Genomic DNA, 20,354 nt, shown 5'->3' with positions numbered 1-20,354 from the left:
GCTCTTCTGAAAGCTGGAAATTGGGCTGTAATTCCTCCAGCCTGGCCTTTGATGTGTGTGCGCTTACATGTGCTCATTACTTTAAGCTGTTCCATGTGTACATATGTGTATATGTGTATATACACATATCCAGAAGTAGATGTATTTATATGCATATATATACACACATAATGATACCCTAAATAAGCCACCAGTCCCACCCTTAAAGTGTCTTCAGAAAATTAACCCATGGAATAAGCAATAATATGTGAACTATAAACATTCTTATATGTTGGCAGATAACCATGCAACACGTTCCCCTCCAAGAACTGAGAAAGAGAAGAAAGGGAATAACACAATAGCAAAAAAATGCACTAATCAAATCCATAATCAACTTTGATGATGGAGCACGGATTCTAATCAAAACACAATGGGGTAAAGCTGCAACAGGTTGTAAGCTTGGAGCTGTGCGCTCTTCCCAGGGGCCTCCCTGCACTTTCTTTTTAAACATCTAAAACACCCACAGAGGATTTCAATCACTTCTAATTACCTTTTTAAAGAAATGAGTCGCAAGTTGAGCACCAGGCTCCTAAAAACAGGAAATATCAAAGTATTATATATATAATTTTTCCCTGCAACTGCTTCTTGAAAGTAGGCTAACCTCTCCTCAAATAGCTCATGAGCATTCCTTATCTGAAGGTCGGCTGGACAGGGTTTCTGAACTAACACAGAGCCTATCTCTAAAACAATTCTTTGCACATGGTCATAATTTACACAGCACATTAACAGAGCAGATGCTATAAATGTTCATTCTTGGGGAAAGGCCCAGGTATCCCGGCACCAGGAAGGGAATTCAAGGGGGGATATGCTGCTGCATAGCACAGTTCCCCCCACTTGGGGTCAAGCCCCCGCTATAGGCGTGTGGGAGAAATTGAAGGTGAGGGGTTTGAGGAGTTCACTGTGGCGCTGCACCTCAGAGCTATTTGCTGGCTTCCTGGTCACGTTAGGTCTTATCACACTTGATGGAGATGGAGAGCAGGCTTGGGGGAGAATGGGCTGTCACTGGCTGAGGAGAGTTGCTGCATAATAAAAGCAGCCATGAGAACTGCCTCCTTTCCCCCATAACTACCATGTTGAATATTCTGAACCCCAAGCTAATATTAATAATCATCACTGCCATTCCCCAAGGGTCTGTTATGAACCAGGTCTTTTATGGACCTCATCTCTCCAGCTTCTCAGAACTACCCTGAATGCTCAGAATTACTATGCACCAGGAAGCCGCCATGCAAAGCCAATCCTTCAACTGCGAGACTTTGTTCTTTTCTCTTCATCACCTTTTAAAAGGAAGACACTAGATATGGAACAATTACCTGTGCATGAAGGTGCAGCTGTAATTCCTCCAGCCTGGCCTGCTCTGTACCACTCATTACTCTGTATTGCTCATTACCTCCTGCTCTGTACCACTGCTTGGCCCTGCTCCTCATCCTTCCCTGTCATACTCACCTCACGCCCTCTCCTCCCCACCCAGCCATTCCTGCCCATCTCTGAAGCCCAGGCACCTCCTGCCTCCTCCATGAGGCCCTGTGGGTTTCTTCTGCCATCATGGCCCTTCCTTTGCTTTGAGCCTCAAGCATCACTCCCAGCCCTGTCAGTGATGTGCCCTGTTGCCCTGGGTACAGCCGTTATGCCTCCCAACTAGAGTATAAACTCTCCAAAGCCCAGCCGTGTCTTATTTACAGTATTCATCTGCCAGAGCATGCTGGAGGAGGCAGCTATGAAGAGTGGGAAGAGGACTGGCCTTGAAGCCTGACCTACCTGAGCTGGATGCCCTCCTCTGGAGCAGGATGGCCTGGAGCAAGCAACTCCACCTTACTGAGTCTCACGTTTTAGTTCAATCGTTAGAGCAATGGTCTTATAAATCAGGGCCTGCCAATAATAAGGAAGTCTCTGTGGTTACATCTGCACAGCACTGTGGTTAAGGGCACGGAGTCCACAGCCAGACTGTCCAAGGCCTAACTCTACTTCTGCTATTTACAAGGTTACTAATCCAGTCTTTGCCTCAGTTTCCTCATGAGTAAAATAAGAGGAATAACACATATCTCACTGGATTTTTGTAAGAATCAAATGAGGTATTTTATGTAACATCTTTAGAACAATGCCTGGCACATAGAAAGTGCTATGTAATGATTTGCCATCATTATATTATTATTGTTATAGAAAATTGTTGTTACAGAAAATGTCACATCTTCAAGTGTTACTATGAGGATGAAATGAGATCATATGTAAAAAGCTTGGCACATCAGGCACTTAACAAGTGGCCGTGCCCTTCCCTCATCTTCCCACCAAGCCTGGTACTGTACTAGGCACATGACTGATGCTCGGTAAATCCTTTTGAACCAACTGATACCTTCTCAAGGGCTTGGGAGAATAAGCTATGCCTTTTCTTACTTTGAGGCTATTAGATGTAGGTTTAACTGCCCTATCTCTCGGTTTAGCAATATAAATAGCTGATTTTATTGTATTCCTTATTTGTCAGACCCTGGGCTAAACACTTCACAGATGTTATTTTTCTTAATCCTCACTATTTGTGTGGCTGTTTATGCCCACTTTTGCAGATAGGAACACTGAGGCCCAGAGAGGCTAATTGACTAGGTCACCCAGCTCATACATGACAGAGACAGGACACCATGGAAATCCAAGTGACTTTAAAACCTATGCTGTTGACCACTGCACCATCCAGCCTTCTGCCAAAAAAATCCCTAAATAAAAGGGAAGTCAGAGGCCCAAAACATCATTTGCCATTTAACTCATTATTTCCTGAGTATCTTCTAGTGATAGATACCGGGTTTTGGATCAGGGACTGCCAGGTGCCGAGCCAGACGCAGTCCTCACGCCATAATGGAGAGGCTTTCCTAGATGGTGAATGGGCATTGTGGCAGCAGAGTGGGAGGTAGCCTGGTCCAAAGAAGGGAAAATTATTTTTGCCAAGGTCACTTTGATCCAGGGTGGGGCAGTGAAAACAAAGGTTTGTCACCTGCCACAGAGAAGAGCCCCCAGGAAGCCCGGAAACAGATAAGGAAAGGCAGGCTGGTAAACACCAGGCTAGCCCACTGGGAAGTGGACAATTTCCTTAGCAGTCCATTTAAACCATCCTCATGGACCGTGCACAAGTTCCCACTGAGGGTAAGGCAAGTGGAATGGGGGCATCTGGGAACTGTGGGCCAAGGGTAGGGAAGGAAAGCAAAGCCTGGAAGGAACTGGACCATGCCAGCCCCTCCAGGAGCAGCTGGAGAACATTTTTCCCCCCCAGGGAAAAGGGGGATGAATCACCTTTCCAGAGCCGGCCCACTGCAAGTCCTCCCGCAATGTTTGTTAAGTGAAGGGTCAAATGGGAGAAGGCAGAACAGCTGCCTGGCTATGAACAGTTAATCCCAGCATCTACTTTCCCTCTCATTCCTCAGGTCCTCCTCATCAGAATGGATGTGTGTCACATCCTAGAGTCACTGCTCTGGCCTCCCACATACCACCCACTACACCTCATAAGCCCCACCTCCAAGGATGAAATGTACACCCCGCCCCCACTCCTATTTCCAAACCTACTGGACAAATCCTGAGACTAACAGCAGAAAAAGAGAGCAGAGCACCAAACCCTAGCAGAGACAGACCCAGGGAGCGCATTGGGGGAAATCTTGCCTTCCTCCCACACACCATCACTCAAACCTGTCAGCTTCCAAAAACATTTAGCAAGTGCAGCAGCAAGGGGCATGCTTATCAGCCTGGCCTGGGAGCTTAATCTGCTTTGAGGGCCTTCTCCAGCCCAGAGCTCCAAAAGTCTGCTTACAATTAGCTTCCAGTTCCAGTTCCTCCATCAGAAAGGCTAGGAATGTGTTGAGTTCTAGCCTCTGATCAGAGAAAGCTCCAGAAGAAGGTGGAGACAGTGTCAGCAGAGAAGTAAGTGCCAAAAAGGTCAGCTGGTCTGTTGCCACTTCGCTGACACCAGCCCCAAACTACCTCCCCCTCTAGCTTCCTGTCTCTCCTGAACAGGACAGTCACATCCGTCAGGTCCGCCTGTCCCCAAAAGTCCCTGATGAGTGATTGCCAAGAAAATACACAGCGTGCCCCTGCTCCCTCCTACCAGGAGAGAGGGAAAAAAAAAAACAAAAAACAAAAAAACAGCAGGGAGGGCAAGAGGCCAAGAGAACCTGATTGGGCCTCGCTGATTTCCTTAAAAGAGACTGAATGGCAGAGCCTGCCACCCAGCCAAACTGGGTGATGTGGGCTCTGTCTGGAAAGGTAGAAGTCACCACTTCTCTTCAAGCCATGCCCACTACTCCCACCCCCACCCCCAGTCACCCAGGCTACCAGCACCAGGATCTACTATCCACGAAGGAGGGGCTTAGCTTCGGGCCGCCATTCTGAGGCAGCCACCCACACCCCCACCCACACCGCAACAGCCAGCCAAGACGCTAGGAGTCTCCAACTGGCTGCCTCAGCGGGTGCACCGGGCACTCCTACTGCAGTCCTAGCATTGTGCCGGGAATCCTGTCAGTCCAAGGGATGGGGCAGGGACAGGTCATCTTCAAGCCGAGGGGAGCAGGTTCACAGCCACCCCCAGACCTCGTTCCCTGGATCTTGCCGCTAGGCCAGGGGGCGTCGCGTCCAATGAGGCCTCAGATCACTCCTTGGCAGGGACAAAATCTCTGCGGAACCGACAGGCAGCCAGACTCGGCTGATACTGCGTGGGGGTGGGGGTGGGGGGGCAAGCGCTCGACATGCAGGACCTGACATTACCAACGCTGCGCACGTTTTTTGGAGAACACCCCTGCCGTGCCCCCCCCCCCCCCCAGAAGGAAGCCGCAAGCGTGTCCGCACCCGGGTCTCATACAGATCCTTAAGGCAAACCTAGAGCACCCGGGCCACACCCACCGGCCAGCCCACTCTACTCGCGCATCCCCCAATCTGTGGGTCGAAGTGGAACGGTTTCCTTCTCTGCCCACAGAGTAGTCCCCCATAAAAAGCATTCACCCATCTTCCCAGATCAGTGCCCCAGAACACAGCACCTCTCACCTGGGTATCGAACCCATTTTCCAACGAGCCGCTCTTCCGCACAGGGAGCCCCTCCGCCGCCAGCTCTTGTAGTCCCTGCGATTTCAGGGGGATCTGGCTAGGGAAGGCGGTCTTGCTCACCTCCACCTTGCTTCCCAACTTGAGATAGCAGGGTTGGGGGCCGGCCCGGGCCGGGGGCACGTGCACGATGGGCGCGGCGCTGTGCACGGGTTTGGGCAGTCCCGACTTCATTTTGGAGGCGACCAGGATGGCCGGCATCTTCTCCCGGGGCTTCGGTTTTCCCAGCACGTCCCTGGCAGCGGCAGCGGAGGCGACCGCTAAAGGCAGCGCGGGCAGTAGAGCAGGCGCCGGGCCTCGGCCCGCGAGGCGCCCACCACCAGCGGAGGAAAAAAAAAAATCCCCAGTCGGGGAACTCGGGGCTATTCGGCGAGCGCGCCTTCAAGGTGCGGGATGCGGCGGAGAACCTGTCGCGGTGCTCAGCTGGTACCACCTGGATGGATGCTGCAGCCGTGTCTCACACCCCTCCTGGGAGGCCTGTTCAAGGGCTCTGGGTTTTCAGAGGCAGTTGCCTCTTGCGATTCTTCTCCTGGGAACCTGAGGCTTGGAAGCCCATATTAATTTGTCACTGCATCTCCGAAGTGAAGAGGCCTCTTTGGAAGAGAAGCGGCGGGGACGCACACCTCCAGCTCCGGGAAGCTGCGGGTGTGAACCCGCGAGCGAAGGAGCGAACTGCGGCAGAAGAGAAGGAACGAGCGGCGGAGAAAGGGAGAGGGAGGGCACACGGAGCCCAAGACGTCTCCACCAAGAGGCAGCTGCCGCCCAGATCGCGAGCACCGCAGTGTCACCCGCGACGCAGAGGCGCGGCGAGAGCCCCCAAAGGTCTCTCTAGGCGTGACAGCGAGTCACCACAGCCCAGAAGCCCCCCGGATAGGTAGCACCTTAGCGCCTGTGGGTCTGCACATGCTCCAAGCGCTATAGCGCAAAGCTGTGGCCGTGGGGCGCGGGCACCGGGACGCGCGGCTGGGCAGGGCTGCGCTCGCGAGCGGCCGTCGCGCTTCCCGGGAAGGCTGCTCTGACCGCGGGGCTCCGCACAGGGAAGACAGGCTGCTGCCCGCGCGTCTGCGGCGCGCGCTGACAGCCCGGGCCGCCCCGGCGCGCCCATTGGCCCTTGGCGCGCCAATCAGTGGCCGCGGATCTCTCTGCAAAGGGGGTGTGGCCTCAACTCCCGGGCTGCGGCCGAAACTCTGGGGCCGCGCTTGGCCGCAAGTACAAAGCGGGCTGGTGGACGCTCTGCAGCACCACTCCGGCCGCGCGCTTCCCGGCGGGCCGACACCCCCGCGCACTGAAGCCTTCTTTTGAAAAATGCTCTTTCAAACGCAAACGTCCCCCTCCGGTCCCCGAGGGCACGGCTCGGGAGAAGTTTGTTTCCTTTTTCAAATTATTCTGGTCACCTTAACGGTTTGAGTCTTCCGGAGTCGCACTCGAGGCCCCGCACCCCGCCATCTGGCCTGGGCAGGGCTGTTACTTGTCTCCCGCGTTAACGAGACGCCAGCCATTTCTCCTCTTTTCTGCTTGCTTTGCCAGGCGGGCCGGGGGGCGGGGGAACCTCCCAATAGCTTCCTCTCCAGCTTTCAAAGGCTGCACATTTCACTTAACTATTTGAAGTATTTATAGGCAAATACAATACCCAAGGAAGCTTCCCGCCCCGAAACAGCTCCTCCTTGCAACCTACCACAGACTCTGTAATTAGAGTGGCCTGAGGAAGCCAGGAGAGGCTCCAGGACCCTGGCTGGTTCCGGCTAAACCTTGCTGCATTTCATGTAGGAGCCCCTCCCTGGGGCCTTGGACACACTGGCCCCACAGGTTCCTCGGCTTTAATTCGCCTGAGGATTGCTTTACTCCTCTCAGTTGCTGTTTGCGTTCCTCACTGACTCAAAGGATATGAGAATTGGAAGGAAGGATCCAGGCAGGCCAGAAACCCTCGTGCTTCATGGATGAGGAGCCCCCACCTTGCAGGACTGCCTGGATTTCAATTGGGCGAGTTCTTTAATCTTACTGCATCCATATAAAGCTTTGGTTTTCACTTGGAGTAAGGAGGCTGGACTGTGTTTAAATAATTCACTTTTGTTTGAATTAAATGAGATAGTGCATGACAGTTGTTTAGCATAAGTACCTGGCAGTGTAAGGGGCCAATAGAAGCGGGGTATTATTATCCCTGTTAATTAAATTACTGCTACTTTCCTCCCAGGCATCTCTGTGTATAAGCTGTTTGTCTTTCTTCTCTGTCTCTGAGATAAAGGTTTTCTGTTATGCACACCTTATCGCGTGATTTATAATGCTGATCGATTGATTTATCATTATCTCTACCAGAGGAAACTTCGGTTTTAAAATAACCTCTTAAAGCAGCGTTAAGAAATGAGAAGGTGTCTCCTTACCCTGGCTTGTTTCCTCTTCCCACCTTATCTTCCATCCGTTCTATATATTGACCTTCTACTCTAACTAGACTGAAATGCACACAGTCTTATGTATAGTTTCAGGTATCCTCTCTCCCTCTGAAATTAAATCACATGTGGTCCATGCCACTTAGCACTCTGCCTTTTGCCATCTGATGCCATTTGTTATTTATTGTTCCATGAGTTTATTTTCTTCTTAGAGAGACTCTTGAAGTTAGGAAGTGCATTTAAATGTCCATTAGATTCTCTCAGCATCTAGTATGATGCTATGGACAGAATAACTTAACTACTCAAATTGTTATCAAATAAATGAGTGAATGATGCTAGCAGCAATTCTCCAGGAGGAGAACCTTTTAGATTCAGGTACATAGGTCATAAGAAATGTTACGCTGTAGTAAACTTTGGGACTCTCCTACCCAGAATTCTGGTTTGACGGATGTACCAAGAATTATGGGAAGTTACTGCAGTCTTCGACTTTAAAGGTCATGGAGATGTTCCAAAGCATTCCCATGGCCCTAATGCAGTGGATCTCAAAGTATGGTCCCTGGATCAGCAACAACAGCAGCACTTAGAAACTTGTTTGAAAACCCCCACCCCAGACCTACTGAACCCAAAGCTCTGGAGGCAGGGCCCAGCAATCTAGGTTTAACAAGTATTTAACCCAATGATTCTGATATATACTAAAGTTTGAGAACTTCCTCCCCAATGAATATATCATGCATTCAGTACCCTTCCAAGGCTTCTTAAAAACTTAATATACATAAGAAGTAATAGAGATCTTGCTGAAAGACACATTCTAATTCGTCGGTCTGGAATGGGGCTGAGATTCTGCTTCTGAATAAGCTCCCCTGTGATGAGCAGTAAGGCTAAGCCATGTGTAGCAAAAGGGTTCATCTCAAGGTCTATCTGTAGTTAAGTTACTTTCTGTCACACTGTGCTGAAAAGAATTCTGAGGTGCATCTATGTAGTTTAGTTGCAAACAGCAGCCTGATGAATTAATAATGTCTGTCATGGGTACAAAAATAGAAATAATTACATACAGGCTATGTATTTGCCATCTTGGATCTCCTCTTTAAATCATATTTGCTGCCAAGTTCATTTTTTGAGTTCTGAGACCCTCAAATGTATACTAATATGAAAAACAGTGCATTCCTTTTCTTTTCTTTTTTTTTTTTTTTTTTTTCTGTATTACAAGTACCTGTTCCTAATAATCTAGAATTTGGTAAACATATAAGCATTCATCTTAACCCTGTGTGATTTACGTAAAATCTGATAATTTCTCATCTTTTTTTGGTGGAAAACTAACGACTCTCTAAGTTTATTTCTGAACTAATTTCCCTGCCTCTTCATCCCTTAAATAATTTTATTTGCTCTTTCCTGCAACATTTTTCTTCCCCCTTTATATCTTTCATACAAATTCTCATTTTCCTTATTTAAAGCAAAATAATTTATCATCACAGACATACAAGGGGGAAAAAAGCTATTTTTCTCTTGGAGCAAAAGAGATAATTGCAGGATTCCTCTCTAAATAAGATCATCTCAAATTATTAAAATGTCCTATAAAATTACTCCTTCCACATGGATGCTATATTAACATGAAATAAGTCATTTTAAATCAATGTGTCTGGCAAGCTCTGGTAGCTAAAGAAGTCACTGGTTCAGAGATTGGCAAACTGCTTTGGAAAGCACACACTATCCAGGTTTTTAAAACATTGTTATTTTTAAAAATTATATGCACTATGGACAGCACAACATTTTAAATCTCAACTTCGACAACCTTTCTCTTTCTTCTAACTGTAAACTTACAAAATCACCCGTATGTCAGTGATGGGGCAGTTTGAAACGTATGACCGAGCTCTCGGGAACACTGACTCACCCTAAGAGCTCGGACAGTTCCCTGGTCAGAAGAGCCAATCTCAGACCCGGAGGCACCTGCTGCATCCCTTTCTGATACTTAACATCAGGCACTGGGGATTAGTTGAGTGTGAACTGGGCTTCAGAGTTGACCTGCAAGTGACCAGCCCCATCAATGCATCCTTAATTAGTGCTAAAGACCCCTGGCTGCAACTGACCTCCCAAGAAGACAGTCCTGTGAAGAGCCTGGAACATCTAAACCCCTGCCTATCATGAAAAATGCAGCGACCTGGGGAAAAAGTCAACAGACTCTTGGAGACCCCTGACTATACCCAATGAATGGACATGTTGCGAGTCTCTGGAGTGAAACATTTATGAGTTTACTTGGGAGTGAAAAAAAAAATCACACTAGTTCATTTTCAAAAACTCACTTTTCCTTAATTTTCTACACCATGGTTGGCAACTTATGACACAAATGCCCACCTTTTGGCAGTGGCTGAATTGAGAGCCCATTCATCCCAGACTGCAGAGGATGAAGTCAGGATAAGAACCTCAGGACAGCGTCCCACTCACTTCTCTCTTTTTCCAGACAGGCCTGTGCACAGATCAATATAACAATGGTGAGCTTTTGGAGACTGTGAGTTCTCCTATGTGCAGATGCTGGAGTGTGAGGAGTCTATGTGAGTGTGTGTGTGTGTGTGTGTGTGTGTTTACAGGCACAGAGGCAATGGGCCTGACTAAATGTCAAGCAAATATATAGTAAACTCTGATTAAGTATATATGGAGTAGCTCAGTTATTAATTTAATGAATAAATAGTTGAGAGCCATCTATGTGCCAGGCTGTGGCCATCATGATAGAGAGCAAATAAGTTCTTATTCTCTGCTCTCATGGTTTAAAGAATGATGCGACTATGTTGCCCAGCCTGAGGATTGCCCTTTTTCATAAAAGAAAAATGGAAGACTCACAATCGAGTAGGAGAAGCAAACAGGAAAATAAATGACAAACAGTATAACTAATACTCTAGTAGAAGCAGTGCAACATATATGGTGATAAATGAGGGACATAGGAGCATCAACTATCTATGGGGTTAGCAGCTATTTTGATTAATTTAACTTTCTGACTAATAAAAAACTGAAAAGCAATAGAAATATCCTTTCCTTTCCACCCTTAGTGTTGAAACTCTAAGAGATATGGGTCCACTTTCCTCCCTTTACAAGTTTGCATCTTGCTTCATTCCACAAAGGATTTGAGGAAAGGCCATATTCAATAAGCTAATGGCTAAATATTAACAAAAAATAAATGTAATAGAGAAAAAACATTTAAAACTTAGACTGTGACTATTTTGCCTTCTGTGGGGGGGGGGGAAGAATGTGTCAATAAATCACACCAGTGGGAATATAAGTCACATATCACAACTTTCCATATTCAGGCTCTAGGAGATAGGCAGGTCTGAAATTTCAAAGTCAGTTCTGGGCTACTTGAGAGAGAGCCTCTGAGATCTTACGTTACCTTAGAGATAGCATTATTTGTATACCATTTATATATCAGAAGGGCAGCCCAGAGCACAGGGATTAAGCTACGCTGTTGTCTATAATAAGTGAGAAAATTTCAGGTGTAATGTAAAGGGCACCCCCAAAATAGAGTAGCCAGAGTAATGTGAAGAGAGTCCTGGGGGAGAACAGAAGAAGAAGAGCACTGTGGCGAAGTAAAACCCTTTCCTTCTAAAATTGCAATAAAGCCTGCTATGCCACCAAACACTTTGAGAGAATAGATGTTTTTGATGGGGAAAATTATTTTTTAAAAAAGAGCTGAGTTTTGAATCTGGGTTCATTTTGGAGAAGGAAGACAACAGGGAATAGAGTGCGATCCTGAGTTTAGTGGGAGCAAAACTGCAGAATCAGAGATGGCCACAGGAAGGAAAACTGTGTCCCCCATCTTTGCCCCTCCTCCCCAACTCAGTGATTTGCAGAATGTTTGGGAGGAATTTGGATTCACCATTTCATGTGGGATTGGAGTGTCAAGCAAATTTAAATAAGAACATCTCCTGACAAGGAGATGGGACCAGGGAAAGACTATATAAAAGATGAATATCAAGATTGCAAGTGTGAGCAAAAGGTGAAGGAGGAGAGGAGGAAAATAACAATGTCTGGATTCTCCGGTCCCTGCAGTTGGCTATAGTCCCGTCAGTACTGGTGGCTTCTTGAAATTCCTCCTGTATTTTGGAGTAAGCACCATCTAGGACTGTACCTGCAGGAAGTAAAGGGGAAGGGGACTGAGCTGAATATGTCCAGATTCTTGCCTGGATCCTAGCTGCAAACTATTTTTTTTTTTTTGCTTGCTATTTTTAATTCTCTACCCACTTTTTTACTATTATAGATGAAGAAATGTTATCAATTGAGAGGTCTAGTTAATTGTGTTTCAAACTGATATATATATATATATATATATATATATATATATATATATATATATATTTACATATATATACTTTATTTTGTATTCTCCACTCTTCTTTCCCCACAGTAGACCTGGCAACTGCAGTTGACCCAGTAATGATATTGCTGGTAAGAACCATAACTTCTGAAGTTATTCTTAATATTTCCCAGGGACTGTGATAAGCATTATACATATCTTATCTTTAAATCTCACAACAATTCCATAAGGTGGATGGGTACTGTCATTTTAATTTTACAGGAGAGAAAACTGAGGCCCGCAAAGAGTTCTGCATCTTATAAGACTCCATAGCTAATTAGGTGGGAAAGTGGGATTTGAACCCAGGCACGTGGACTCCAGAGCTTGAACCCTGAACATTAGGCACTGGTGTTCACTATATACTATCAAAGCTTTCACCATCATGATAACAATAACAGTAGAAATGACAATAATGGCTTCCTGTGGAGACTGGCCTAATACACACCATTGCAGAGCGCTCTGGTATGGTGGTATAATTGTTCCATATTACAGTGGAGGAAACAGGAAGAAAGGATTAGTAACCACGCAGGTTGTGAATGATAGCGGTCTTAATAGCGAGGCAAGGCCCCCAGTTACGGGGCCTGCTTACCTGAGGCTCGGGCTCTGAGACAGAGCTGCCTGCTTGCTGGTGTCCACGGGGAGACAAAGATGCTTGGAACAGTGGTCTTTAAACAAGAAGCCTAAGAATCCCTGGGGTGCTTGTTACTGGGGGCATTAAAGGAGCAGATCCTGAAGCCCCCACCCCCCACCCCCTGCAACAAACCTAGAATTTGGAGTCTGTGAGTCTGCATTTTAAACAAGCCGTCGGTGACTCTGAAGCCGTCGGTGACTCTGAATCAGTTGGTCCTCACACTTGGCTTCACAGCCTTGGCGGTCCATTAGCATTACCCAGGGAATTAATAAACTACTGCTGCCCAGGCCCCACCCTGGGCCAATTAAATCAGACTCTCTGGGAATGGGGCCCAGGCGTTTGTATGTTAGTAAAGCTCTCTGGGGGCAGGCAAATTGAAAAGCACTGCTGTTAAGAAATGCTACCAGTTCTTTGCTCTCTCAAAGTTCAGAGTAGAGGGCCATTGAGGCAATAACCTGGATAATTTTAACCAATGACAGGCCATCTGGAAAAACTCAGGCCTTCTATTACTTTCTGAGCGAGATTTTTCTGGTTGAGAGACACCCTCTGCCAGTCTAGCTACCCCTGCAGCCCCAAAGCAGCTGGGGAATAGCCCGAATGCTGCCTCCGAGTCCATGCTGCAGATGGCCTTAAGCAGCCTGACCGTCTCCCAGTGTGAAGCTCCGGGCACTGAGCGACTTGCTCCCGGCCGCCCCCTCTGCCACATTTCCTCTTTTGGTCACTGCCATCACACTGGGAGCCTGCATGCCTACCCTCTAACTCTGCCCCAGGCACAGGCACAGAGGCTGGTGTGCATCCGATGGGAGAGGCTGGGAGAGGGGCTTCCGATCAAGGTCTGACCCACTGGCAGAGTCCGATGGTGCCCAGAGGCATGTGGTGCCCAGACGCAGGTGGTGCCCGGGGCTGTCAGAGGTGGGCTTGGAGCAGAGTTAACTCTTGGAGGTCTGTGCTCATCAAGGTGTGCTGTCGGGAAAAATCTTGACAGTGGATAACTTACAAAAGAAATCATGTAGAGCTTTGGTATGCATTTTGTACTTTTTCAAAAATTTTAAATGTTTTCTTAGTGGGGGTATGTATCTTAATATTTACATATAAGTTTGGCTACTATTAAAATTTGCTCATAAATTTTTATGTGTTTACCTAGGTATACATAAATATGTTCTTAAAGAGAAGGAGAAGGAAGGAAGGAATCACATCCAACCATTAACAGCAGTTACTTCTGAGGGGCAAGATAGGGGACTAGCAATTTCATCTTCTTGTATATCCTTGTTTTAAAGGGTTGAAATTATGGGTGGTTTTAATTTACTTTTCCATGGGATTTTCTGTATTTTTCAAATAACTATCTTTACTTGTTTTAACCTTTTAATTATTCAGGGGACACTTATTAAGCCCTATAGTGAACCAAGCCCTTTGCCTCATGTTGGTGATACGGAAGTTAGCTTATATCCATCTCTGCCCTCCGCAGGGTAAATGAGCCCTGTCCCAAACAAACACTTGGTGAGCTACCAAAGACTAAAATCCAGTTTTAGCTAAAGGGAGGTTACCTATATATATAACAAAGTCCTAAGACAAGTAGGAATGGTTACTCCAGAGGTCCTGTTTTCCCTTCCTTCCTGGGAAGCAGCTCTTCACAGAATCATTCTCTGCATAGTGCCAAGACCACCCCTGAGCAGCAGGACTTGGAAATCAATTCTCTTCTGACTGATCTACCAAGCTATCTCTACAGCCAGTGACACTGGCTTGAAGACAGGGTCCCCATCCTGCCGAAAGAGAAGAGATAGAAGGACGAGGCCCCCAGTATGCCTGAAATGAACCCTACCGAGCATGTGTGAAAGGGAACTCTAGTTCACACTACTCCTTGGCTGAGCTCAAAGCTGGTCTAAAAACTGTCAACAAAGCAGAGACACCCATGAGGATCTTTTGTGCCCTGAGATCATTCAAAGCCACTAAACATAAACAGCTGTGTTGATTTCCGCTTCTTCTCCAAACCCAGGGCAAATAAAACCTCAGAGCTTGACGAGTGGAAAAGAACAAAATATACAGGGATTTGTTGGCTTAGAAAGATATTGTTTTACAAACAGTGGGACAAGACACCACTAAATCATTTTTTTTTTTTTTTTTTAAGAAAATGCCTGGCAATTTTCTTAAAGCTCCAAATTGTGCAGGAATTTTAGACATTCACTGATAAATTTATCAGGATTTTCTCCTCAGGGCAGACTGGACATGTGCCAACTACGAATCAAACAAAGCTAGTCTCCCTAAGGCCGCACTGAAGCCTGTGAAGCATCGTCATCCTGGCTCCCTTAATTCCATAAAGACCATCTTTCTGAACTTTGAGATGTTGAATTAACTCCCATTCAGAATCATTTGCTTGTTAGGGTTTTATCCTTCCCAAGGGGGGACCATGAAGGGCTGTATGTGGAGATGCCGAATCCAGTCTTCAAAGGCGTCTGGCCTGCAAGGCTGACTTCCTGCCCAGTTATCAAAGACAGGTTCCTAGAATCTCCTCCCATGACCATTTTAGCTCTTTCCTTGCCTTTGATCCATTATTCTTGACTTTCAATCCTGTCTGGTCTCCACAACCCCATTTGCTTCTGTTTTTCCCCAGAGGAGGAACTTTGGAAGAGCCCCTCGTCACTACTTCTTATATCCAGGTTCCCTTTTAACAGAGTGAAGTGAAGGAGAGAGAAGACCGGGGCTGGAGTCAGGCAGACCTGGGTATGAATCCTGACTTCACCTCCGAGGGACTGATGGAGTGAGGGTCACTTCACGTCTCTGACCCTCAGCTTGTTCATCAGTAAACTGGGAATGATGATAACTATTTCACGTGGTTTTTGCAAGATTTAAGATAATGGAGGCTGAGGGCCTGGTGTGAGTCTAGAACCGTGTGGGTGCTTTACTCATTCATTCATTCATTTATGTAAATACTATTTTATTACTACTGAATGCCAGACACTGTGCTAATCGCTGGTGATACAAAGTTGGCAAGAACCGGTTCTTTTCTTATAGAGCTTACAATAGAATCAGAGAAATGGACAGTAATTACATAATCACAATAGTGAACATATCATTACTAAGTGAGGCAAGTGCTGCTAGCAGATAAAAAACCTAGATCCCTTTCGACTGCCAAGGCTTCAGGAGAAGTGATGTTTGGGGTGAGGTCTAAAAGGCAAAGAGGGTAACTTTCGTGCCTGCCTGCCAGAGGGCTCAGCGTGGAGGTTTGGGCAGCAAGCAAACAGCTGGGGCCCCGCACGTTCTCCTCCCTCTTACCCATGGAGTAAGAGACAATGTCAGGGTTTCAGTTGCTCCTCCAGAAGAGATCCATAACTGGCTGTATGATCTTGGCCTAGTCACTTAACCTCTCTGAGCCTTAGTTTCCTCACCTATGTCATTAGTAAGACCCACGTCCTGGTACTTTGGGGGCAGATGAAGTGGGAGGCAGTAAAGTAGGGCATTATAGTGGTTAAAAGGAAGACGCCTTTGGAGTTCAGGTGAGCTTTACTACATAGGTTTGAGCTCTGCCACTTATTAGCAGTGTGACCTTGGACAAGTTACTTAGCCTTTCTGAGCCTCAAGTTTCTCCTCTGTAAAATAAGGTTTATAACAGTACCTCCCACACAGAGTTGATGGGAGGGTTAAATGAATTAATATGTGTAAAGCACTAAATCAGTGACTGATCTGTAGTCATTACTACCTCATTTATGATTACCATTTTTCCTGGCACAGAGGAAGTGTTCAAGCCACAGTGCCTTTCCCACCTACCTTGGAGTCAACACATGACCCCTTGAGGTGGGTATATCTGAGATTGTAGACATTTCTGTTGCTAAGACATTGAGTGAAGACCCAGAACCTGAGGCTGTGAGCCTAACGAGGACCACTGCCTCTCTGAGAGGGACTCATGGGCACCATCCAGCGTCCTGGGGAGGGAATTCATATCCCCAGAACTGGGCATCCAGACTTGAGCAGGAAGGGAAAAGAAGCTAGAGAAAGGGTGATGGAACCTCTGTGTAAATGCTTTCCTCGCAGTTCTGCAGGCTGAGAGAAATACAGAGCGGTTTGCCCTCTCTCATTGCAGCCCCAGCCCCTGTCCCCACTCCTCCCCTGGCCTCCTGCCAAACTCCGTTAGTAAAAGAGCATGATCAGGCTATAGCAGTCTGTTTCCTGGAAGACATCTATTCAGGGTACGGCACTCATTCCTCTTGCCATGTGGTGTCAAATGCATATGTCTCCCCACCGCCACCACCGGCTGCTTTTATCCCAAGTGCCTGAGATGACTAAGGCCATCACGTCCAAGGGAGCTCCTCTTCTTGAGAGACAGGCTTTGCTTTCAGCAACCACCTCTTCGTACTGGTATCTTTCTGACTTTACCAAATTCGTAATTAAAATCAACACATCATGGCCGATGGTAAATCCAGGTTCAGAAAGCCACTGGGATGGTGGCAGGGACTGAGGTAGGAATGAAACAATTACGTGCCAGAGTCTTCATCGCATTTAATGTCTCCAAATAATGCTTGGAAGTAATAGTTTCTCCATTTCACAGATGAAGAAACTGAGGCACAGATAGGTAAAGTAGTAATTTTCCCAAGGTCACACAGCTAGGAAGTAGTAGAACCAGGATTCCAATCCTGAATTTTCTAATTCCAAATTCCACACTTTTTCCATAACACCCTATTTTACATCAGTCACCTGGACTGAGTCCATGACTCTGCTTTTTGTTTTCTGAACGTTTGGCAAATCATTGCCCCCTCAGCTACGTGGCACTGATTCCCTGTGGGCTACGGAGTACGGGTCCTGGGCCAGCTGCCCATGCCTTCCTCCAGCAAGTGGCTCCATGTAAGAGGCAGAGGACCTGGGAGGGAAGAGAGCACTTCTCTCTGAATCATAGGGCAGGGGGTAAGGCCCCAGTGCACTGGAGTTCAGGTATGGAAATAGTCTCTAGAGAATCTGGAATTTTCTATGCGCCCTTCTCTCTCCTCCTCCCTTTTCCTTCACACACACACACACACACACACACACACGTGTATGCACTGTCCTCATGCAGCTTGCATCTGGGGGGAAGGCATGCCAACCAAGGTGTTGAAATCCATGGAGAGTCATGATTTGGCACCTGTGGAGTACTTTTCAGCACTTTGGAATGACAGCTTATTCGTCCACACAACCCTTCCAGAAAGGTTGTATCTGTGCCATTATGGAAGGAGGAAATCCGAGCAAAGGCTATGAGTGCTTGAACTTCTCACCCCTGCTCCACGCTGGGACCCATGGGGCCTCTCACAGGCACCTCCTACTCCTCGTTCTGCTGCCCAATTTCCAGATGACCTTGGGAAAGCCATTGATTCCCTTCAGACCTCAGTTTTCTCATCTGCAAAATAAGGAGGTCTTTCAGTGGCTGGCAGCCTGGGCTCTCTGGATCCACAGCGTCTTAGGACACGGTAATGACAGTGAACAGGCATAATAACAGCTGCCATTTACTGAGGGCCTCAGACATATTTACTAGGTGTCTCATGAATGATGCCTCTAATTCTTAAAACAAACCTGCAAGGGAGGAGTGGTCAGCCTATTTTACAAGTGAGAAAACTGATGTTCATAGAGGTCGGGGGACTTGCCCAAAACCACACAGCAAGTGGCAGAGCTGGGACTGGAAGCCAGGCTCATGGGTGTTCCTGTTCCAGTGTACTGCTTCTGAGCAGACAGCCTCTCCCCTGGCTTCCCAGGGCAGGGGCATGAGTTCCCAGCTCTCCCGTGGCCGCCCCATCAGTGCACAGCCCATTCTGGGCAGCCCCCCGGGATGGTTTTGGTGGGCTTTGATGAACAGAGTGGGCACAGGCACGGAGAGGTAGTGCAACTGCCAGGGAAGGAAGGCACAGAGCCAGCTGCTCTAGGGCTGACCCCACAAGTCCTGATAACGTGTCAAAGCAAGAGTCCAGTGGGGAAAAAGAGCAGGAGGCCCTTCTCACATTCCTCCCCACTCAGCACGGAGTTCCTGTCAGAGCAGATTGCCGTCACCGAGCGTCTGCACTTCAGCGCTCTTCCAAAGACACTGACCTACTTTTTGTCGTGTATCTGGAGCTCCCAGCTAATGCCTTCTTACTCTAGTTGGTCTGGGTGGGAGCTATTCCGATCATCTACTGAATAAAATCCAGTCTTCTAGTCTGCGTTCCCAGGACCCTTCCTCCCTTCTCTTGCCCACCTCTCCAGCTTCCTCTCCCTAGTTCTTTTTTGCCACAGACTCTAGCCATTTCTAGACATGCCACCCATCCCATGCTTCCACACATGAAGAGACAGGACAGGTCCGAGGTAAGTGCACCTCTCTGCAGGCAGACTTCCTACCTGTGGTCCTATTCTTTTTCCGTGCTGCGACATAGCCAAGTGACTCAACCAACTCATGCCTCAGTTTTTCTATCTTCAAAATGAGTACAACAGTAGTACCTATTTTGTAGGATTATTATGAGAAGTAAGGAGGCAAGAGTACTTCTAAGAAGCTCCTGGATGGGGCTGCTTGCCGCCAGAGTTAGGGGATCTCTGACGTCAGACTGTAATCTCCAAGGGTGGAGAAGGCATCTGATGGTGTGTGCTTTGAGGCATTGCTGCTCAGGTAACACAGTAGCTGGCACAAAGTGGGCATTCTGGAATGAGACGTAGATTTTGAATGAATGGATAATTCTATTTATTGGGAAGATTAAAAGATAAACAATCCTTTCTCCAATGCCAGATATCCAATCACTACCAAATCTAATTTCTGCCCCAAACCTTTGGAAAAAGCATGATCCTTGTCATCAAGAGACCCCACTGGTGGAGAACTCCACTATGAGATGGTGAGCTGAACTGGGCCCCGTCTGAGTAAGTAAAGTCATTTAAAAATGACTCTTGGACTAACTAGGAAGAACAGAGTAAATGAGATCCATGCAACACAAAAGGACAGATTTTGGGGTAAGTTTGGATGTTTACTCTAGGTTCTTTCGTTTTCTTTTTTTTTCGGTCAGGCTTCCAAGTTTCAGGGCCCATGCCAGCTTCAGATTTGAAATGGACAAAAGCACTTTCTGACTCCTCACACCTAATTCCAGATGGAAATACTGGGAAGTGAAAAGGACCAGATCACTGCTGGAACAGAAGTTATACTTAGCACTGTGGTGTGGGTGGCAAGCCAGGTTTTTTTTCTTATGTGATTGATGTTCAATTAGGCTGCTGAAAACTAGGACAGCATTTCTATGTGTGGGGATACAGTTGGCGGGGGGCATGACCCAGCATCTCAGTGTCATGTAGCATTTTGCTTTTTCTCTTGTGGTATGCTGTCCAAGAGAGCCTCATCTGAGGAGCTATTAGTATATAGAGTATAATAGAATTCAATGAAGACGACCAGGTGCTAGCTTTGCATTAGTCAAAATCGATGGGAAAAAAAGAAAAAAGCAAGCCATCCAGTGTTCTTTGATAGAACTCAGACAGGAACCCAAAAGGGACAAAACCCTTCAAAACCCATGACAATAAACGACACACTTCTCTACTTGCACTCTGCACCCAATTGAGCCCAAGGCAGCTAGGCTGTATTAAAATGCACACAGTGACCCAGAGTTAAGACAGATAATGTGACAAGAAGCAATGCAGCAAAGCCTAGAAAAAAGTCTGGGACCAAACATTTCTCAAATGTCCACTCTGTCTAGGCTCTTACAGATAACATCTCATTTAATCTTTACAGGGTAGAGTATTATCATTTCTTATTTATGGATGACAGAACTGAGGCACAAAGAAGTTAAATAACCACTTCAGCTAGTAAGTGGCTGAACTGGGTTGTAAACTCTGATCCCAGTCTCCTGAGTCTGTGTCCTTTCCACTGTGGCGTGTTCTGGGCTGGAGATCTGTGACTCAGCTCCCTCGGGAAGGCCACCCTGGGCTGCCAAATAAG

The 20,354-nt window shown here is 47.0% G+C and overlaps 1 protein-coding gene across 9 annotated transcripts in view; it reads right to left on the bottom strand.

Moving 5' to 3' along the window:
• The window catches only part of NAV2 (neuron navigator 2), a 717,995-nt gene that overhangs the window by 372,418 nt on the left and 325,223 nt on the right, over positions 1–20,354 (bottom strand). For 6 of the 9 annotated variants that reach the window (XM_074336124.1, XM_074336125.1, XM_074336126.1 and 3 more), the window contains exon 1: positions 5,047–6,150. The exons of 2 other annotated variants lie outside the window; for them this stretch is intronic. In XM_074336124.1, the coding sequence (XP_074192225.1) occupies positions 5,047–5,304 (258 nt within the window). In that variant the 5' untranslated portion in view covers positions 5,305–6,150. Of the gene's footprint in view, positions 1–5,046; positions 6,153–20,354 lie in introns of those variants that run through there. One more of the 9 variants, XR_012497554.1, reaches the window with a different exon arrangement.

Source organism: Rhinolophus sinicus, linkage group LG06 (assembly GCF_036562045.2).
Source record: "Rhinolophus sinicus isolate RSC01 linkage group LG06, ASM3656204v1, whole genome shotgun sequence".
Lineage (NCBI taxonomy): Eukaryota > Metazoa > Chordata > Mammalia > Chiroptera > Rhinolophidae > Rhinolophus > Rhinolophus sinicus.
The sequence above is the reverse complement of the archived record's forward strand: the minus strand, read 5'-3'. Positions and strand labels throughout refer to the sequence as shown.